The sequence below is a fragment of the Typha latifolia genome, chromosome 6 (genome assembly GCF_019914945.1).
Source record: "Typha latifolia isolate L0001 chromosome 6, TyphaL0001v2, whole genome shotgun sequence".
NCBI lineage: Eukaryota > Viridiplantae > Streptophyta > Magnoliopsida > Poales > Typhaceae > Typha > Typha latifolia.
In genome coordinates, this window is record NC_133091.1 from 12,442,053 (window position 1) to 12,464,060 (window position 22,008).

The 22,008-nt window shown below is 38.1% G+C and overlaps 4 protein-coding genes and 1 non-coding gene across 5 annotated transcripts; 3 read left to right on the top strand and 2 right to left on the bottom strand.

Moving 5' to 3' along the window:
* Positions 1 to 1,661: 1,661 nt before the first annotated feature.
* LOC140790977 (disease resistance protein RGA2-like) lies at positions 1,662 to 5,108 on the top strand. Its single transcript, XM_073141307.1, has 2 exons — positions 1,662 to 4,812; positions 4,889 to 5,108. The coding sequence occupies exons 1-2, from the start codon at positions 1,764 to 1,766 to the stop codon at positions 4,897 to 4,899; spliced, it is 3,060 nt and encodes a 1,019-aa protein (XP_072997408.1). The 5' UTR covers positions 1,662 to 1,763; the 3' UTR covers positions 4,900 to 5,108.
* A 1,438-nt stretch (positions 5,109 to 6,546) lies between these two features.
* TRNAG-UCC (transfer RNA glycine (anticodon UCC)) lies at positions 6,547 to 6,618 on the top strand. Its single transcript has one exon. It is a non-coding gene; the product is annotated as a tRNA-Gly (tRNA).
* A 152-nt stretch (positions 6,619 to 6,770) lies between these two features.
* Positions 6,771 to 7,319, top strand: LOC140791152 (uncharacterized). The gene has a single exon (XM_073141562.1). The coding sequence runs from the start codon at positions 6,875 to 6,877 to the stop codon at positions 7,106 to 7,108; it is 234 nt and encodes a 77-aa protein (XP_072997663.1). The 5' UTR covers positions 6,771 to 6,874; the 3' UTR covers positions 7,109 to 7,319.
* A 150-nt stretch (positions 7,320 to 7,469) lies between these two features.
* LOC140791343 (uncharacterized) lies at positions 7,470 to 10,732 on the bottom strand. Its single transcript, XM_073141875.1, has 3 exons — positions 9,714 to 10,732; positions 8,144 to 8,288; positions 7,470 to 7,832 (listed from the first exon to the last, which is right to left on the bottom strand). Exons 1-3 carry the CDS (start codon positions 10,228 to 10,230, stop codon positions 7,763 to 7,765), a joined length of 732 nt encoding a protein of 243 aa, XP_072997976.1. The 5' UTR covers positions 10,231 to 10,732; the 3' UTR covers positions 7,470 to 7,762.
* A 2,911-nt stretch (positions 10,733 to 13,643) lies between these two features.
* LOC140790778 (probable WRKY transcription factor 48) lies at positions 13,644 to 15,122 on the bottom strand. Its single transcript, XM_073141029.1, has 3 exons — positions 14,589 to 15,122; positions 14,350 to 14,514; positions 13,644 to 14,244 (listed from the first exon to the last, which is right to left on the bottom strand). Exons 1-3 carry the CDS (start codon positions 14,912 to 14,914, stop codon positions 13,851 to 13,853), a joined length of 885 nt encoding a protein of 294 aa, XP_072997130.1. The 5' UTR covers positions 14,915 to 15,122; the 3' UTR covers positions 13,644 to 13,850.
* Between the last annotated feature and the right edge of the window lie 6,886 nt (positions 15,123 to 22,008).

Below are 22,008 nucleotides of genomic sequence, written 5' to 3' on the forward strand. Positions count from 1 at the left end.
ATTTTCAAACAAGCCTGTAAAGTGAGTGATGTCTGAAAATGGATGTCATCATGTCGGCAACTTGTGGAGAGCTAATTTCTCAACAACAACGACAATTAACAACAAAAACTCGTGGGGAGGTACTATGCTTGTAATTCTTGTAATGAAGTTTAGTTATTAAAGGCAAAAAGAAAAACTTACTTTGTCGTAATTATTGATTGAAAATTTACTAAAAAAAATACCAGATTTGGGTTCCAAGTGGTAATTATTTATTGTATGTTCCAAGTTGTACCACCGTTCTCAATGCAAAACTTTAGTATGCAACAGAGAATTGATCAAGGGGCTGTTTGGCTCCCATCTATTTGAATAATACTTGCACTTATCCAACCCAAATGTAGTACGAAAATCAATTTTTTATTTTTTCAATAGGTAGTTATAATAAAGCCTTTTTTAAGTGCCAAGACTCAACCCACCGTTCTCTCTCTCTCTCTCTGGAATTTAAGCTGTTCACCAAAATCAGACTCATCAAAAATAGCATCCCCTTAAATCTCCTTTATATCGTCTGTGCCATCCGTGGCGAAAGATATGAACAAGTAAATTTGAGTGTGATTTCATGAAACAAATGTGGGGTGTGAACTTATTTACAATAAATTTTTAATTTAGCTATTATTTTCAAATACTTTCTGTCTAATTTTGTGCTTGAATAATACAGATAAGTGTGAAGCTTGTTCTTAAGATTTTTATTCTATTTTTCTTTTCTTCTCATGCATTAAGTTTACTCAATTAATTTAAATTAATAATATGATTAGTCTACCAACATTCTATAAAAAAAAAAAGGAATCAATAGTGCTAAGTTCAAGTTTCAACTTCTCTCTAAAAAATATATATAATCTGAATATTATAAGGAGCAAGTGGCCGCAAAATAGTTTGATCTCGTTGTATCTTAGTTTTGGTGGACTTTGGCTAAGCTTGCTAAAGCTGGCAGAAAATTTTAGGAAGTCTTCCAAAATAGAACAAAAGAAAAACTACCAAAAAAAACTGTCTTCGTGTCTTCTAGCAATTCTAAATTCAAGTAAATCTCCCTGGCAATGATGCCGTTCACGATTGAAACCTATATGAAGGCGTGGATTTTGAAGTCTCATTAACTCGTGGAATTTGCTCACCCTGTCAATAATTGTAAAAGAAACTCCTTCAGGACTAGATTTTTCTTTGCACCAGCTTTTATCTCATGCCTGAGCCACTAGCAAAGAAAGTCTTGTTCTCTGAGGGTGGAAGAGGAAGCAAATCCTAAACCCACAATAAGATCAAACGGAATGATAAACTAGTGCCCTGGTGCCACTAGCAAACAAAGTTTTTATTATACCCTGCTTGTAAGCTGTTGAGGCAACTTCTGTTAGCCGATAATTTTTTATTTTTATGACGGCAGTTTTCGCCATTGGCGTTATAGTGAGAGACAACTAGCAGGGAAGGAATCTGAATATCAAATGGAGCAAGTGGCCACGAGATAATTAAATCAAATTTTGGTTGTGTTTGGTTTTGGAGGACTCTGACTAAGCTTGCAAGCTGGGGAAAAAGATATATATAAATTGGCATCCAACTGTCTTGTTGTCTTCTAGCAAATACTAAATTCGAGTAAATCTCCTCGGCAATGATGCCGTTCAAGTTGCAGTCATAGACTTCAAAAGTCAACCAAATTCTTTAGCTGTATTACTAATCATTCATCTCTTCAGCGTCCAATTTCCTTTCTTCATCTTGGAGTTCTGGGAGATCTGGTCGGTCTGGTGATGGCTGGTGAACTCGTTGCATCTGCCGTCGTGAGGGAGCTACTTAAAAAGTTAAGCTCTAAGCTATGGTCGGAGCTTGGGCTGCTGTGGAACTTCAAGAAAGACCTCGATGACATGAAGACCACCTTGCTCTCAGTTCAAGCAGTCCTCACTGATGCCGAGAAGCGATCTTTCAACGATGAATCTGTGTCCCTCTGGTTGAAGAGGCTCAAAGCTGCAGCTTACGACATTGAGGACATGGTCGACCAGATCCAAACCCCAAACCAGTCAAAGGATAAGAAGGTATTAAAGTACTTCTCCATATCATCTTTTTCTGTCCCAATTATGGCTCACAGATTTAAGGGCATGCGGAAGAGACTAGACAGGATTGCAGCAGAAAGAAGCAATTACAGTATGAGAGAGGAGGCCGTCACTAATCAGCAAGAAGTCATTGAGACCCGCACGACCTTCTCTGGAGTGAGCAAAGATGAGGTTTTAGGGAGGGAGAAAGAGGCGGCGGAGGTAATAAAGAGGTTGTTGTCTACAAGTGACGCAACAGCCGGTATCTCTATTATTCCCATTGTTGGAATTGGAGGCTTAGGAAAGACGACGCTTGCCAAACTAATCTTTAACGATGACATAATAAAGGAGTTCTTTGAGCTGAGGATATGGGTTCATGCTGTGGACTTCAAAGTGGAAAATTTGGTAGACAATATTCTATCATCATTGGGAACTGAAAATAGTAATATCCTTCGCAATTTGGAGGCCAAAATGAAAAGAACCAAAGAGATTCTTGACGGGGAGAGATACTTGATTGTCTTGGACGACGTGTGGAACGAAGATCAGCAAAAGTGGAAGGACTTCAAAGAGACGTTACAAGGTGGTAAAGTAGAGAGCAGAATTATAGTGACTACCCGCAGTGAACGAGTTCCTTCAATAATGGGCGCCGAAATGCCACACATGTTGAAGCCTTTGTCAAATGATGTTTGCTTGAAGTTGTTCGAGCAAAGGGCATTTGGATCAGCTGATGCAAAAGATAATAATCTAGTATCAATTGGAAAGGAAATAGTGAAGAAATGCCAAGGTGTACCTTTGACAGCTAATGCTCTCGGAGGCATGCTCCGTTTTAAAAATGGGGAAGCCGCATGGAAGAAAGTAAGAGATAGTGAACTTTGGAAACTGAAGGAAGAGGAAGGTGGAAGGCAATCGGAGAATGAAATCATATCTTCCCTAAAGTTAAGCTATCAACACATGCCTTCTCCATTGAAACTATGCTTCGTTTATTGCTCTTCCTACCCCAAAGCCTTTATCCTAGACAAGGACATGTTGATACAACAGTGGATTGCTCAAAGATTTATTCAGACAGAAGATGAGACTGAGGCACTAGAAATTGGTGACGGTTATGTCAACTACCTGCAATCAATGTCATTTCTTGAAGAAGGCCGAAAGAAGTATCCTTACCTAAATATTACAAGGGTAACTTACAAGATGCATGACTTGGTGTACGACCTTGCAAGATGGGTTGCTGGGGATGAAGTTGCAGTCTTAGATGCTAGAGATCAGGGTGGTGCAAAACCTAATGTGGTGGACTGCCACTATGCATCAATAATCGAATACGAAAACCTATCGGAGGAGTTCGAAAAAGATTTACCACGGAAGGTAAGAGCATTACACTTCCAAAACTGTTGGCATTTTCCTAAGGAGTTCTTCTCATACACTAAATGTCTTAGAGTCTTAGATTTGAGTGAATCCACTAGTAACCTACCGATTTCAGCATACACATTAGAACAACTGAGGTATCTCAAATTTTCGAGCTCTTTTAGATATGTAGATGAAAGGATAGGAAAACTTCATAACTTGATCTACCTTGATCTTTCCTTCTCTCGTCGACTTTTGAAACTTCCTGACTCCATGGGGAGCCTAACAAGACTGCGTTCATTAAAATTACGTGGCTGCTTGGTCCTTAAAAGCATACCTGAATCTCTAGGCAATCTCGTGGCACTGAGAACACTAGACATCCAAGGGTGTGCAATGCTCGATGAGTTACCCCTGTCTCTTTCTAATTATATTACACATCTAGAGATCCAAAGAGATGAGCCACTAGAAATTGGGCCTAATACGGATGTTCTACTGCTTAAATTGGTACATGGTCAATCTACAGAAAATGTAGTGTGGAGCCTCGCTGATGCTAAGAGAATAGAATTAAAAGAGAAGCAGAGAATCAGATCGATAACCTACGAATGTAGTTCTCAGAACCAACTAGTTGTGGAGGCCATGCTAGAAGAACTCCAACCTCACCAGGATTTGCAGGAATTGTCCATATGCAGCTACGATGGCTCAATCTTCCCTAGTTGGATGATGGACCAGATAGAGTCATTTCTCCCAAATTTGGTCAAGATCAAACTTTTTGATATCTCTATATGTAGACACCTGCCTGTACTAGGGCAGCTGCCTAATCTTAAGAGGCTATTGATTTGGTTTCTGCCACTTGTAAGTAAAATAGATGATGAGTTCTGTGGGGCCAGAAACACCACAGGTACATCTTTCCCCTCACTAAAAGAACTAACGCTTATAAGAATGCCGAAGCTTGAAGAATGGGTGACTACTGCAAGGGCAGAGGACGGGGAAAGAAGAGCATCCTTGTTTCCTTGCCTTGAATATTTGAATATCGATGATTGTCCCAACCTGCGAGTATACCCATGTTTTCCACCATCAGTTACGAGATTAAAGCTAGAAAGGCAAGAACTCCTTGCGTTCCTGGATGATCGTGAAATGTCTCTCCTCAAACACTTGCACATCATGGATCTTAAAGGTCAGACCAGTTTGCCTGAGAGAATCCGACACCTCACTTCCTTGGAAACCTTGGTATTAAAAGAGTGCAAATCACTAGCTACACTTCCAGAATGGTTGGGGGAACTCTTCTCGTTGCGATCCTTGGAGATCTATAAAATCCCACGCATTATTCGTTTGCCCCAGAGCATCCAACTCCTTATCACAAGCTGCAGTGAAAGGTTATTGGAGCACACTCAGAAAGACACGGGCAAATACTGGGATATCAAAATGACCGCAGGTACATTTAAACGTACATTTTCTTAGTCATATTTCTTCTTTGCTAGCTAACAATTTCCTTCTATTTGGTGTATTAGATCGCAATTGAGACATGGGTCAAGATTGATTGATGCCAGCAGCCAAAGTGAGTACGTATGAAAGAGTGGATCAAAGAACATTTTTTTAATGCTATGATGTGTTTATCTAATTGGCAAAATAAAAAGTAGTTTATATTGTCAATCAGAACTATTGCTATTGTGATCTTGCTTAGTTGCAATAAACATTTTGTGATGATTCTTCAGTGAGTTTGTAGTTCAATCTCTACTTGTTATGTAAGCTTGTAATGTACGGAAGATCGATCTTTATTTTCTCCTGGAGAATGAATGAGCCAGGCAGAGGTGAAGATCGATCTTAATTATTAGAGGACGGCCCCATGCAGCACCTACAAAAACTCCAGGTTGCCTCCTAAACTCATAGATTCTCCATGCCAAATAAATCACATATTTTAGTCGTATATTATGGCAAAGATTAGATGCTTTTACTTTGATTCTTTTGACATTTTTCGCTGGAGAATCGGTTGACACAGAGAGCAATGTAAGTTGCCTGATTATGGTGCCCAATTTGAGCTGTTTTCTTTTCAGAGAACAAATTTATTTGGTGAGTCCACAAAGGTGCTGTTTGGCCCTTAATTAAGAGAATCATTTAAAGTTGTGTTACATCATATTCTGTTTATCCTTTACCTGTGGATGATAGTAAAGCTGATAGTCAAGTAAAATTTCAAATACTAAACATATCTTTGGCGGTCTAATGTTCTCTCTTTTTTCTTTCTTTAGTCATTGTTAATCTGCTACTGCATTTAAAAGGCTGAAAATAAACGCTAGCTTCAGACAACGCAGTCCTATGTTATACATTATGGAATTTTGATACCTATTAAGACATCATGGGAGTCAATAATTTCCTGTAACAATTACTGGCTCCTTTTAAATTTATAACTACACACCAGTAGCTTGCTTGTCTGGTCAAATACAGTTCTATTAATTTCCATCCCCTATCCACATGGATGGTCTCGCATGCAGAAAACAGTGCCTATGTAACATATAACAAAATGATGATACTGCTGCATTTCCTTGTAAAGCTAGTTTCTCTGTAAAGCTAGCTTTCCACAGTGATTTACCTAATTTAATTTTCATTACTTAGCAACTTACTAATTGTGCAGGGCTCGGTATGCAATATCTCTCTTTTTCCCTCGGAGCTAGTTTTGTTGTATTTCTTTAACTCTTAATATTGCGGAACGATGAGCCGCATATTTTATAATCTATTATTTATCAATGTGTGATATTAAAAGCCATAAATATGATATACATTATTAGTCTGTTTAATTATTGGGTCAACTAGTTATTTAACATATTTTGAGCCACTATTTTATGAGGAAATTTTTATTGCTGCTTGGTTTTAATGAACGAAAGGAAATAAATAAGGTTCAGGAAATTACAAGTTCCCTCACTGCCTAAAAGATTTTAGTTAATTAAGCTAGTTTTTATATCAAATAATCCATTCATTAAAAAAAGCAATATAGACATTGACAACAGTAACTCTTGACATTTTACTGGATTTGAAAGAGAATTTTATGGAGATCATTCTCCAAAAATTCTTGCAAGTAGTATCAGATACAGTAACAGTATATTGTAAATACACAACAACTTATGGTCCTGATTTTAAATTCCAGGAAATAAAAAATATTAAATAATCAAGAAGAGCGTTTGTAGTCCAACGGTTAGGATAATTGCCTTCCAAGCAATAGACCCGGGTTCGACTCCCGGCAGACGCATTTTTGTTACATTGTTTTTGCACCTCTTTCGTTTAAATTTCTTTCTATTTTCCAACCGACCATTCTATTATTGTTGCATTTAATTGCATCTAACTCCTCCAACGTGCATCACAGCTCTACCCAACTAGAAAATTCCACCGGTCTTCATCTTTCCCACCTATGAAGATCGCAATATAATAGAACCCCAACTCACAACTAAGCCTTTTAGTTTACATACACTCATATACATAGAGGGAGACAGAGAGAGTGGGGTGCTATGAGCTTGATGTCAATATTCCGGTGGCCGGAATCCATGCCATCATCTATATCTCAATGGCCAGAGCTCGACTTCTCTTGCCTTGCTCCTGGCTGGCGGAACTCGGCGTTGCGACGGCTCGACCTCGACTTGTCTGTGGACTGTGTTCTATGGACATTTGTGACGGCTCTCGAGTCCATAGCTTTGGTTGCCATGCTGTGCTGCTTCTATGTCTGCTGCGGCTGCACCTTGTGAGCTTTTTCTGTGTTTTTTGGAAGCTCTAAATCTTTTGTTATCTTTTATTTCCATTTGATGGTGATGGTGATGGTGATGGTGCCGAGGTTTATGTGGTGAAAGATTAATTCGTTTTGGCCCCCAGGTCTTAACTGTAGCTGTATATGGTTGGTGTTATATCGACTTCATGTTATAATCATTTGCTTATCATGCTTAAATTCCAAAGCTGTCACATGTTTATCTTTTTCCATACTAAGAAGTCAAATTATGGAAGGATTTTTAACTGCCACCTGGAGAGGTATAACAGTAAACACAACCTGATTATATGAAGCAACAATCTCCAAACTTTACACACAGAAATATAGAGAGAGAGAGAGAGATGTCACTGACAAATTAGTTAAGATAAACAACAGTGCTTCAAGTTCACAAAATGGCAAGAAATTGAGGCCTAAATGACCCACAATTTCCTGGGGAAGAAAGAAAGAAAAACTTGTTCGCTCATTTATACAAAGAATGTCCAGTTAAAGGCGAAAGACACAGCGATATATACATAACCAGATTATGGACAAATATGGTAGGAACATCTCAGATGTACGATAAAGGCATTGAGGTTACATTCCAATAGGACGGATGTATGCCGAAACTGGAACTAGTTTACTCCGGTTGAGCAGGCAATCATGTTTGTATGGCAACTCTACTTGCTTCTTCTTCGCCTTCATCCGACCCAGATACGGATCCCACAGTACTACAGAAGCATAAGAAATGATATGTTAATAAGTTCTACACATAAAGGTTATGCAACAACTAACAACACTACTTTCAATAAGAAAATCAGTAAGCAGAAAGTTAAAAAAAACAGTATAAAATGATTGTAAGCACTTTATTGACCAAAAGAATTATGAATATTATCCCTAAAGCCGCTAGTTTCTTGGTATGACTAGCAACTACTTCATCTTTCAAGGTGGAAAATGGCGTGTATCGAGCGAGAGTGATCAAGGATTTCCTAATAATTGAGTTTGAGTCTGGAATACAAATAAAAAGGAAAAAGCAGCATACTTGGTTGAGGCAGAACTAGAACTGTGAGGGCTCATTGTAGAATCATTCTTGTAAAACTGTACAGAGATCAATCCACCATTTGTTCCTACTGCTGATTCAGGGGAACCATGAAAGCTTGCGCTCGAGCTGTCTCTTTGTAGAAATCCTGCCATGGAAAAGCCACAAGTGTTAAGATAGGAAAATTGCATCATGATTTCTTGGGAAGTGTAATCACCCAATGACTTACATGCTTCACTTCATCTGCAGGCCTGATCAGTACATGATTGCAGGCAGCTAATATAAGCACTTGACTGAAAGATGTTAGGTGCTTTCTATCAACAGAAAAATATAATATCATTTGGGTCCTTGTTTCCACTGTCCTCCAGTTCAACATTTTATACCATGCTCTTATAAAACATGAGATGACAAGTTACACTCTAGATAGATTATGAAATGTATAAATGCAACATCCTACAGGAATCTGTTAATGGATTACTTCAATGTCGTCTCAGCAGTCAATATGGAACCAGGGTCACATTCATCGTAGAACTCAAAGTAATAAAGTCTATGATGAATGATTCAGATAAGAGTTAGATCCGTATAGTCTGTCAAATATTTTGCAAGCAGATTAACATCCAAGTTTTCAAACCACAATGTGAATACTCCAGAGGTATCCAAAATCTAGGCAACATAAAGTTAATTGGAGATCATGGCAGCTTTGATGGCATCTATTTCAGTCAATACATTATGTATCATTTCCAAAATAACAGATAGACCTACCAAAAAAGGTAAATACTTAAGATCAACTGAGGTAACAGGAGTACAATTGATAACTATCCACGTTATTAGATCAATCAGTTAGATACACATTATCTCTCACTCATGCCCTGCATCTGCTTTTTAGATGACAAGTCAAGTTTCATAGGATCCACTCAAGGAACTGCAAGCCTAAGGTCATGGAAATAGGTCGGTAATAAAAATTATTGTATAAGCTAACCACAGAGAAGTAAACTCAGGTAGTACATCATGCTAACTAAGACGTCACTATTACAAGACATAATGACAAATGATGAACTCCATAAATGCAACTAAGTGGTGAAACATCTTATACATGTTCAATCTGATTGTATCTTGCGTTTGGTGTCTAGTCGGAAATATATAAGAAAAATATAGATGTTACTTCCCCGCAACATCTAATAAATCTAATCATTTACAATGTGAAGGAACATCTATAAGGTATGTTACAATTTCCTGACAAAGAACTCAACATTGATCTAGATGTTACTTCCCCGCAACATCTAACAAATCTAATCATTTACAATGTGAAGGAACATCTATAAGGTATGTTACAATTTCCTGACAAAGAACTCAACATTAACTCTTAAAGAAGCAAAGGATCATTTAAGAAGTTCGATATCCATGGATAATGGTAGGATTATCAGTAGGAAGACAAACAAGCTGTCTGACAGTAATCGTGTAGATTAAGGAACCATTGACAACTTTACATTAATTTTCTTAGTCTGAAGCTAGCATAGATATCAAAAATGGTCAAAATATAACAAAAATAACCAAGATCAAGTTTGTAGCATGCCTTGCCAGATAACTATGAGGCAGAAGAGGATGGTAACAACCAAAGCGCACAAGTTGCTGCTCGATGATGTCGTCTTGGAATTCTTCATATTTTTCAACGCTTTCATCCTTTCCATTCGTTCCCGCTTCATCATTGCAATCTCAGATATCTCGCGGGCAACCTTCTCGTCGTTCGCATCCATCGGCGAAGGCTTCGGAGGCCGGGGCGGTTTCGGAGGCCTTTTCGGGCGCTTCTTTCTTGGCTTCTCAGCTCTCACCTTCTCCAAAAGACCCACCTTTTCCTCTCCTCCAAACCTCCTTTCCAAAGCTTCCCCGTCCGTGAGAAGACCCTCTCCAGGATTGGAACTACTATCCAAGCAATCCACCGTTTCTTCACCATTCCGTCCCCAATTCAACATAGTATTCGCCCCTCCTACTCTAAACTCCTTATCAATTATCTCATTGGTGCCGCTCTCTAGATCGATCACAACATCTCGATCTCTCGAACTCTTGGTCTCCATTACAACCATAGTCCGCATCTCTCAGATCATCAGAGAGTAATCCAACAAAAGAATTAGATCCTTCCAACAAAAAGGACTTCTACAAAAAAAATCCAAGACTCTAAATTTACCACCACTCCGCATCCAAATTAAGCTAAAACTCAAACCTGCCATCAGAAAGACTCAACCTTTTTCCACCACACACGATCCATGCATGATCCAAAAGCGAAAAAAGGGAAGAAAAAAAAACCATATACTTGCTTTCGACCCAAATAGAAATCTCAACCGAAATCCGCACCAACAATATTCAATCACCCCCTCCCGCAAAGCTCCCAAATTTAACGCTAGAGAAGAGAGGAATTGGGTAAAGGAAGGAGGAGAAGGTCAGGATTAGGGTTTCCCAAGGAAGAAGCAACAAATTAGGGATAAAAGCGCGGATAAAAGTTGGAATAAGTGAGACCTGGAGAAAGAGGAGGAGAGAGGTCCGGATAATAGTAATGGAGTGGCCACTTATCTTTTAATCTAGACCGTTGAAATGGTCAATCTTTACAGGTGTAGCTATTTTGCTTATTAGAGTATTCACAAGGGGCAGGAGTGGTGGACACATCACAAGGCTAAAACTTTTTATCCGACCAAACAAACAAACAAAGATGATCCTTATCCAAACTACAAGAATAATGACAACTTTTATCTGTCCACTTTATCTCTTTCTTCTCCTCTTATTAAATTTGTTTGAAAGAATGTAAATAAAATTTTGTTTCCTTTTAACCCCATTTATCTCCATAAATGAACACAATATTTGACATTAAATAAGTTATACCATGTAAGAAACTTTTGATAATATTTATCATTTTTAGAGATAATTTCACTGAGATCTTCTAAACCTAGATATTTTTAATTTAAAAGTAATATGTCAGTGTCACGAAATTAATTGTAGGCTTTCTATGAATCATATTACCATTATTGTAAAGAAAGAAATAAAGAGCAAATTTATATTCATTAATATATATACTATATGTAATAAACAATTTTTAATTTGTTTACATGTGTAAATTTAATTTCATTAAGTGTAGATTATCTAAGAACCAATTCAAGTTTGATTCAAGTTAGATTCGAGTCAAGCTTCCATTAAGCTTCATTTGTTGTTTAGACAAATGAAAACCTAATTATATCTTAACTAAGCCAATGTTGTTAAGATTCTAACTCGAAAACACTCCTACACTGAGGTCCTTTTAACCATTTAAGCACCAACTCATTAACGAATAAAACTTGATTTGAAATATACTTGAATTTGCTTATCAAACTGACTCAAAATAAATTGGAATTGAATCTAATCAATGTATTATTGATATTTTAGGTTAGGCACCATAAGAATGCTTCTTCTGATTAGTGTTAAACAGCATATAACACATTATAATCGAAGCATGAAATTAGATGATTAACCTCTCAAATTGAGGACTTTAGTTTGAAATGGAGAAGGGAAATTAGAATGTAGCTCTTTCACTTGTGCTTCTTTTATGATTAATATTATTTAGAAAATTACAAGCTCTCTAGAATGACCAGAAAAATAAATAAATAAATAAATAAATGAAGAAGAGAGCTCTTCTGTCATATATATGTGATCAATTACATTATACCAAGTCCAATTACAAAGCATTTAAGCTTCAAAGGAATGCCCCTAAAAATCCAAACCATACAACTTTCACCATTTTGTTCACTAAACGCCGTGCACACGGGAAGTCCACTTGGAATCATGTCCGTGTGTACGTATTGCATAAGCCCATGGTTCTCTTAACTACTAGCTTCATATATAATATGTACATATTAATTTACTCACTTATGTTAATCCATTTTATATGTATATATATTTCAGAATAAGACCTCAAGATAATGTTATTTTCATGAGGGCATCATTCAAACATCCACCTACTTAACTACAAAATGAGCTCGCACCAAGGACAAATGAATTGACTTGAAATTTGGAACGTGGTGTATATATACTTCCATGTACTAAACTCCAAACCCAAAAGTTTATATAAGGCATGCAGCAAGATATAGCCTCATAGTTGTAGATTTCATATCTTTTCTAGTAATCAAAGATGCACATGGAGCTGTTATATAAAGGCTCCATCCATTGATTAAATTATAAAATTAATGGTCAAAATGTTAAAGAAATTAATCTACTGATAAGCGGGAAGTGCATAGTTTGACGTGTCACATAACAAGTTAACAGAATTAGATGAATGCATTACGTGGTGCAATTTATGTAAGGTTCTTCTGATCAACTAACCATTTATAATATATATCCATTCTTATGTCATTCAGTAAGTACAAATATTTATATCAACAACATACAATAACAACAAAATTAGTGAGAAGAATACGGACTCCCATAGGAAATGCATGCACGAAACATGCATATGGAGATCAAGATCAATCCAGGATCTAGTTTACACACAGAAAAGCAGAAAGAAGAATAGTAGTCTTTTAATAAGAATTAGGGCAGTCATTACAAATACATACTAATAAAGATTCCTGGGACAACAAAAGGGAGAAAAGAAATAAACAGACTATTTTAGTGTTACAAAGTAATTAGTGCTAGTTCCAGCCATTTTTATGGACCATCACACAATTTCAACCATATATATTGAATTGTATATTTGTCTAATTAAGCATTCAAAGCTGTCTTTGTTGGGTGGTAGTTAGATATGTGTTTTTGATGAAAGGTGGTTATATATATATATATCTCTCTCTCTCTCTCTCTGTGTGTGTGTGTGTGTGTGTGTGTGTGTGTGTGTGTGTGTGTGTGTGTGTGTGTGCTGATATAATTGCATAGTAACTTCAATCATATTCTTGTACTACTATACGTGGAACAATAATTGTCACAAAAACATGTTCCATTCGACAAGGAGGAGAAACATCTATTCCTCCTGGGACAAAAAAGTTGCACCAAGTGTTACTAATGTTTCCTCCTCTCTTTCCACAATCATCTCCTGCTGTAAAAGTTCCTTGTCTAGCTATAAATGGCAGACTCATTTACTCACTTCCCATAGTGCATGCACTATTAGAGAGGAGGAGGAGGAGGAGGAGGAGGACAACTACAACTCCTCTTCCCTAATTCCTCTACAGAAGTAAGACCCAAAAGTAGAAGCAAAAACTACATTAGGTATACAAAAAAGCAAGCAAGAAAAGCCCTTTAATTCAATTGTGTACTAGTAGTTATAGTTACATCTAGCTAGTCATGTAAAGGAACATGAGAAATTCTCTCCTAGCTAGATCAATGCAGTGCAATGCGTGCAATGCGTCACACCCTTATCTCTACCACCATTCAATGAACCTAGAGCTTTAGTACATATCAATAATAAGAAAAGTGAAGGGAGAAGTAAGGAACAAGCCCCACTAGCTCCCAAATTAGTTATAATTATGTAAGTATAATAGGTAAATGAACAAACTTTATGTCCAAAAGAAAACAATTAATAATTAAAGGGAGAAGTAATGGGAGTTATGATACAGAGAGGTAGTAATAGCAGTGGAAGCACATCATTGTGTACATGAAATAGACGGCTCTCCATCAACCACGTCAGTAATATTACTAAAAAAGAACATATAATTATAATTAAGAAGGTAAGAAAATAACCAGTTAGTACTTAGTAGCAGCACTACTCTCTGTTACTTCTTATATCGGATGGGATCACGTCCTGGAGTAATCCGTGATCCCTGATTGGAAGCACGTCGGCGGTCGGATTGCAGTATCTCCGATCGCCGCCTACGGTGGGGGCGAAGGACGGGTGGGTGAGATCCAGCGGCGGAAGGGGTAGGTAGCTGCCGGCAAGGAGGGGCGAGTGGAGGCCCCGGAGGTGGAACGACGAGGGGAGGACGAACCCGAGCCCACGTGGCGAGGAGGGAGAGGGGAGGTGGACGCCACGTGGGACGGTGGGGCTGGGATGGGTGTGCTGGCCCTCGTAGGTCGTGACGACGACCGTCGGATCGTCGGGCGACCGCTCGACACGCTTCTTGACGCCGCACGCCGGGCTAGTGCACCGGTAGTAGCTCCTGCGAAATGACGATCGTACCCTCATTCGTTAGATTAAACTACGCGGAGGGAGAGGGAGAGGGAGGGGGAGTGGTGGAAGAGTGGCATGGGTCGTAAATAAGGACCTGGGGAAGGGGCTGTTCTTGACCGCTTTTTGTCCGTACTTGCGCCACCTATAGCCATCCTCCAAGTGATCCACCTCGCTCCTCGTCTTGAAGGCGAACCGCGGCTCCCTTTGACGCTTTTGCCCCTTCTTCTCCTTCTTCTCCTTCTTCGTCATCATCGTCGTCCTACAGATAACATAAAATAAAAGATTAAATTATCAAAATAAATCGGGTACTTAGAAGCTTCTACTAACGCTTACGTTTTCGTTGACTTCTCTTCGTCGTCCGCCGAGTTCTTCAGCTTATCGGCGTCGGTGGAGGACGACGAGATCGACGACGAGTTCGGCGTCGTCGGGAAGTTGGTGACATCGGACGATTCCGGCGGCGGTGTAGGCGCCGGCGCCGAGATCGGAGGCGGAAGCTCGAAGAGGAACTGGGAGAGATCTTGCATCCCGAGAAGCTCGAGGAAGCCGAGAGAGCTCTTGTCGCCGCCACCGCCGCCGCCCGCGAGATCCGAGGCTGCGTCGAAGAGGGATGGGATCTGGTCGGCAAACTCCATGTCTTGCTCTCGCTTCTCCATCATCATATCGCTGACCTCATCGGTCTCTCTTCTGCTCCAGCTTAGGGTTAGGGTTTTTGGAGGTCTAAAGAGAGAGAAAACAGAGGAGAAGGAGAGAAAAAGAGAATTTTTTTTTCCCAGAGCAGTGGGTGGGTGGAATGGAAGTATGGAAGAGACGAGAGAGATAAAACGAGTAAAAGCTTTAGCTCACCAAATTCCACTTTTACCCCCCTCCGTTGTCGACGAGGAGGGGGGTTAGTTTAGAGGCATCGTTAGCGCTTGTCGCGTAGCTGGGGAAGCATAGGGTGGAGTTAATCGCACGTGCGAATCGGCCTCGTAGGGCCCTCAGTCGGTGCGCCAAGGGTAAGGCGCAGGCGAAGGCGAAGGAAGCACGTGCGGTTCCCGATGCCTGACACGCGGATCACGTGCTGACACGATCTGCACGTCATCCTCCTCCTCTCAATTGAAAGAAAGACACAAGGTGAGTCGCCGGTGTTACAATAATAATACTACGGAACCAATCACCACCGTCCATTCCATTAAATCCGACGGCTATCCGGTACGTCGGTGCGTTGTTTCTAGAACCCCGTAAATTTTCTAATTTTATTTATTTTTCCCTCCGTGGGTTCGATAGCCGAGGGAGATAATAATTTTTAAACACACGCCTCTCCTCAACTCAACTGGGTTACTTGCTTGACACGGCTCTTTAAAGTTCGTGCCAATCTTCTCTTTCTTTTTTATGAATAGTGTTTGTCTTATCCAAGAGCTTATTACCTTTTATTCGGGTTGGAATAGTTTGGCGATCGACTGTTACTATTAGACTCTTATTATCGGTGCTCGGTGGATAAGTTTCTGAAGAAAGTTTTCAACTTCTTCGGAAAGAAGTTTTAGTTTGGGGTCAAAGTCAAGGCTTTTAAATAGCAGCAGTACTTTTGACTGCTGACTGCGGTCCTATGTATTTAACTCAACTTTTGCTCCGTGGTAATATGCCAGTCCAATGATATGCCACCACTGTAGCTCATAGGATTAGATTCTTAACATTCATATTTACTCAATTTTAATTTATATATTAGAGAATGTTAGTCTTTTTTAGCCTATAAATTTATAAATTATTTTAAGCTATACCTGATCAAAATTATAGTATGTTGGGATTAATACTTTAAAGATTTTTCACTAGGTTGGTTTTATGTAATAACCTATTTCCTAGGAGAATTAGATTAATTATTCAATATAATAATCTAGCTTATGATCCACTTATGAGCTATCTATTTGAGAAAAGAAAAAGTAAAACCTATAAACCTTTATTAATACAATACTGTGTAATTTTATTTTTTTTCCTTTTAATCTTTTATAATTTAACAAAACTAGTTCTAAGCATAACAAGTGATATCAGAGCTACTGTTTCGATAACTCGGACCACTATTTTGTCGAAAGTAGAATGAAAATTTATGAACTAAGCCACACCCGCAACCCAACAAAGTCAATCTCAATCCTTGATGTATCAATAATAGCAAGAAAGAACACCAGTTGATTTGTAGAGCAGTAGCTTTCATTTCATGGTGAGTTTTCAAATGCAGTGGTGTGTAAAATAGATAGATAGATTAGCATTGCAGGGTGTGAGTTGGGTTAGGTGTCTGCATCAAGTTGGGTCCAACCAAAACAAGGCTCGTAGTCAACAAGGGAATCGGATCAAGTGGGATATGAATTTTCCCCCTAAATTAGGTTGCTTCGGATATGCAAAAAGGGGAGATGCATTAATGGTCATATGCAAAACCTTTTCTTTTTCTTTTTAATATATTGTTTAGGTTTATCGGTCCGACCGCTAGCCTCATTGAATTAGGGTTCGAACACTCACGCCACGGATTCATTAGACTAGAGCTATAAAATCATCATAAAAAAAAAATAATAACCCATGTCACTTAGAAACTTAGCATTATGAAGTGATTAATTTGGGTAGTTTCAAGGGGAATACTGATTAGGTATTGCAATATAATAGCCCTGTCTCTTTGAACAAAATTTTGTACCTTATGTGGGCCAGGGAATATATAATTTGTCATAATACTAACAAGGTCATTATTCAATCTCCAATGGAAGTTTCCCCAATTAATTATATCTCCACCAATTATATACCACCATGTCAGTGGTGAATGGGGATTTGGTTGGAAAGCATAGGAAAGTCAAAGGCCAAACCCAAGGGGGGGAATTTTAATTTTAATTCTAAACCTTTTTTTTTTTTTAAGGCACGAGCATTTGTGAAGCATTGATTTGTGCTAGAGAGGACAAAATTTGCATCGGAAGTTGCGCCTCTTTAAAGTTATTAAAAAGTAATTTATGTAAGATGACAAAGGAGTAGTTAGATGCGTAATCTTGTGAGTATTCTTAGTTAATATTAAATTGATAGGATGTGTACCACCTATGTTTTCATATGTGCCCATGATCTATAAATTATTGCTAGTCAATTGGCAACTTGATTTGAACCTATTATAATTGCATCTACTGGATTACAAATTTGAACCTCAAGAGCCCCTAGATTTTAGACTAAGAGAGTAGGATTAATTCTTCTTAATAAAAATGAGTCGTTATAGTAATTTCCTTTTGTTTTTTTTTTTTTTTTTTTTAAAAAAGCTCGTAGGTTAGGATAATTTATTAACATTCAACCACCGTAGTATAACTATTTACATGAAAAAAAATAGCCCTATTTTTTCTTTTTTCTCTAAAAGAATGACTAAAAGAATCGAGCAAACCCTAAAAATTAGTGCCGGGAGTCATTTATGATGTTCTTCGTATTTGTTGGGTTTGTAACATCAAATTCACTATTCAAACCAAGTACTCATTTTGGTTGATTTATGTTGGTTTGAGTTAAGTGAAAGAATGAATTAAAGAGCTTGGGTTTACCCAGCAGATTGATAGATAAGAGAGAGTTTCCTTCTTGTTTTCTCTTCTTGGTGTAGAAAAAGGAGGGATCTGGGACTTCAGGTCTTCTTCTTGCTAGTCCAGGGTCTCCAAGTTTGGTTGGAGAAGATGATTAGGATACTTTAGAAGCGGATTTGCTTAAGAGAGAGTCAAGCAAGAAGGGTTCATATTGGAGAGATGAGATCTCTCAATTTGTATCTCATATTTTTGATAGTGGAATGCTCTATTGTGAGTATTAATTAGAGCCAAATGTTTTAGTGCTCTTTTTATTATTAAAAAAAAGTGTTTTAGTTGAAAGGAACATATATACTCCTATTCTTAGAATATTCTATGTGATAGAGATAAGAATAATGGGAAGATACTAGGTATTCTTTTTTAATCCGCAGTTATAACCTCATCATTTAGGATATCTTAATTACAAACAATAAGCTCTAAATCCTACCTCAATATTCTCTCTCATATATCACTTCTTATATTAATTTTTAGCACATAGATGTCAATGGGCTGGAACTGGGCCCTAGCAAATCCATATTTCCATAGGCCAATCAGGTCCAGTGAAATAATGGAATGGGCCTTGAGGCCCAATGACTTCAAGAGCTTTTAACTTTATGTACACTACTACTCTTTAAAGATAAAAAATGGAGGTAACTAAAGTAATTTATCCAACACATAAATTGCCAAAGATACATAAAAAAGAATTCAACAATAGCAAAACAATACAAATGGATACAATCTCGACGAGCAATGAATTTTGAAAATTTAATAGTGTCCCAATTAAATCGATGATGTTGTCACAACTCGAATCTTAGAACCGCCGCGCAACATGATCATTTTCAATCAACTACAACTAGGTATAGTAATATAATTAATACGATCAATTGATCTTCTATTCGGACTTCTTCGATAGCACCTTAATTATCATTTGCATCACCTTCACTTGCACTTGCAAGCATGCGACGTAATCCGCCGCCCCGTTGAACAGCCCGGTGAGGCCCATGAGCTGGCGGGGCGGCATGAGCCTCCTTAGGGCTTGGACATTCTTCTCGAGACGGCCAACGGGCCTTCTAGATTCTTCTCTAAGCCTCATGTTACCAGCTTTGATACTTCTCACAACGCTGTAGATGCCATTGATCCTCTTCAATCTCCTCCTTCGACTTCTTCGTGCTAAGGCCGGAATCCTATTTGAGCTTAGATTTGCATGGTCTTGTATATTGAAAGCCAAGAGGAGGGACTCTAGAGAAGCATACATTATAACTTGTTGAAGGACTTGTTAGAGCAGGAGGATGGCACTACTCTCTCTCTCTCTCTCTCTCCATATATACATACATATATATATATATATATATATAGGAACATATATATGTTGTTATGAATAGGATGTGGATAGAGCTAAAATAATTTTATTGTGATGGTGCTAATGATATATGCATGTTTGTTAGGGTGATCTTGGATCATGGGTCATGTTGCCCTAAACACAAAGGCACATGGACTAACATGATTCCTTAAAGAAACACAAGCTAATGCACCAATCAATCTCTTTTCCACTTCCCATCCCCCTCTTTTACTCATCAAAACACCCTGGATTATTCCCTTTCTCTTTCAGAGCATTTAATAGCATATCCAAGGGGTTTTAAGGGCCTAATACCTCCACTAATCCAGCTCAATCTTGTATGTCAAAGGGTCCCCTATTATTGCTAGGTGGCTTAGAAGAAGAGGAGGGTTCATGGTGGTTAGCCACTTAAAAAGTTATATATACTTTCCCTAGAGACCCAAATGTGATTTAATTATTTAAAAAAAATATTTGGGGTGTGAGTGTTTGTATGCAATTATAAATATCATATTTGCATGTATACCCATTTAGTAGATGAAAAGATAAAGATGCCCTTAATTAAGAGCAATATCCATTCAAAAACAAAGATTATAAGAGGTATCTATATAAAAAGAAAGACCCTTAGTATTTTGAAGGGTTAATGTATAAATAAGGGATTTGATAGAAAAAAAAAACATTTATAAAAAATGATGATGCTTAATATTGTGACAGTATATATATTATACTATTTGCAAGTGCTATAAGAGTAGGAACTAGGAACCCTAGTTCCTAATCTTAGGATAAGGATGGGGATCATCTATTGTACGATGGAATTAATTGTTTAAGAAGAATGACAGGAGTTTTATAAGTCAATCTAATCACATGCTACATTATGCCTCCCAGAAATAAAACTCTAAGGTTGGATGCATTCCTAAACTAGTATCTTTTGAACTATATAAATAGGTTGCTTAGCTCAAGGGCAAACTTATTTTTAGGTCATTATGAATTGCAACTTGCTTAGTTTGTGTTCCAATTACCCTCCACGTGTGTTAATTCTTAAATTCTAATTACTTTTTTATTTTTCTCATGTCCAATAATGCAACATATATATTTAGAAGAAAAAAAAAATCAATAGTATATAAGATGATATTTGCGCCATATAACCTGTGTGGCAGCATTACAGGCACGACTCATGCTGACCTGCACGGTCTGCGCTGATAAATCATATGCATGATATTTGTCTGCATATTTAAAAAAGCTGACATTGCTTGAGAATCATATTAGTTTTAGATTTGAATTTAGATGGCATGTTGATATATCCATTGCCACTAGAAAAGGAATCATGAAGCAAACAAAGGATTCCTTCACCCCTTAGTGAGTGAGTGAGAGAGAGAGTGAGTGAGTGAGTGTGTGTGTGTGTGTCATAACATGCATGCACTTTAATGGGGGGCGGGGTTGTAGACATGGCACATGCATCGGCATGGAGACTTACTTGATCACCACCATATATACATGAACCCCACCACTACCATCCAATGTAGTGATGCAACAACACGAGCACAACAAGACGCTTAGCCCAGATCCCGCCCTTTTACTACCCTCTTCTTTCCCATTCTTTGGATCTTTATGGAGACATGCCATGCCCACCATGTGGCATATGCGAAAAAGCTATGTACTCATGATGCATTTCATATATATATATATGTATATGTATGTATGTATATCAGACAAGTGGTACTGCATGCCCACTTTGGGCGGCAAGCGGATTGGTGGGGTCCGGATGCCACGTAGGAGGATTGGGGGGGGGGCCCTGTATGTGAGCCAATCAAGGAAGCTGCATGTGCCAGGTGAGGTGGCCACGTGAGTCCTACCAGAGTCATAATCCCTATCCCCTGCCACGTCAGCTTTGATACCACTGCTATAAAAGCTTTGGCAAAACTAAGAAGATAAAGTATAATTGTATGCCATTTCACCTCATTTTTCTCATTTTACGATAACCAATTGGAAAATTAAGTCTTTTTTTTTTAAATCCTGAAATGAAAAGTACATTTTTTGGTATTGTTTTCCGTTGCATGTCAGGTTTTCACTTATTTTCTTTTTAATTTTGTTTTCTTTACTGTGGGAGAGAAATTTAATATGAATTTTATAATATAACTACAAAAATATAAAATACAAGTGTTCAATAAATGCAAACTACTTATACCTAACTCGTGAAATTACGAATGTTCATAACTATAAATTGCTTAAAAAATATGCTAAATAAAAAGTAAAAATATTCAATAACTATAAATTGATAATAAATTTATACATTTTTTTTGTTTGTTTAAACTTATTTATGACGAACGTTTCAGTGCTGTCGGGCAGAATGACAAAAATAGGCCTACGTCATAAAAACGAAATCTAAGGTGTGTTTTCTGACTGCAAAAAATTAACGCAGCCAAAGTCACCCGATGACTGACGTGAATCACGAGGCATGATGATTAGGCCAGCAGGCGGAGCAAAGGGGATCCATGTATCTGTGAGTGATGAGAAGGCGTGCCACGTGTCAACGAAGAACAGGACAATAGTGGAGGTCACAAATAAATGCAAATATTAATCCGCTTTAATAGATGTGTGATATATCAATCCAAATGACAGAGGGAGGGAGGGATGAAAACAGCTCAAAAAGTACTCTCTTTGGAGTCTAGCGTTTTTTTTTTTTTTTGTGTGCAAAAAAGGCCCTGTTACCTAAAACAACCCTCTCTTTCCTTCCCTACTCTTCTTCTGCTATCAACACTTTGTGGGCTCTCCTCTCCTCTCCTCTCCTCTCCCTCCGTCTCGAGCATTAGTAGGGCTCGAAGTTGTGCTTCTTTGACTCAATTTAATATTCAAAAGTAGGAATTTTATAATTTTAACCCTG

Bases quoted from the DNA above. Each gene is read 5' to 3' on its own strand.
- LOC140790778 (XM_073141029.1), bottom strand. From the start codon at position 14,914: ATGATGATGGAGAAGCGAGAGCAAGACATGGAGTTTGCCGACCAGATC. The intron at 14,515-14,588 runs GTAAGCGTTAGT...TGTTATCTGTAG, and splicing joins GAAGAGAAGTCAACGAAAAC to GACGACGATGATGACGAAGA. The intron at 14,245-14,349 runs GTCCTTATTTAC...GTCATTTCGCAG, and splicing joins AAGAACAGCCCCTTCCCCAG to GAGCTACTACCGGTGCACTA.
- LOC140790977 (XM_073141307.1), top strand. From the start codon at position 1,764: ATGGCTGGTGAACTCGTTGCATCTGCCGTCGTGAGGGAGCTACTTAAA.
- LOC140791343 (XM_073141875.1), bottom strand. From the start codon at position 10,230: ATGCGGACTATGGTTGTAATGGAGACCAAGAGTTCGAGAGATCGAGAT. The intron at 8,289-9,713 runs GCATGCTACAAA...TTTCCATGGCAG, and splicing joins CCTCATAGTTATCTGGCAAG to GATTTCTACAAAGAGACAGC. The intron at 7,833-8,143 runs GTATGCTGCTTT...ATGCTTCTGTAG, and splicing joins TCTAGTTCTGCCTCAACCAA to TACTGTGGGATCCGTATCTG.
- LOC140791152 (XM_073141562.1), top strand. From the start codon at position 6,875: ATGAGCTTGATGTCAATATTCCGGTGGCCGGAATCCATGCCATCATCT.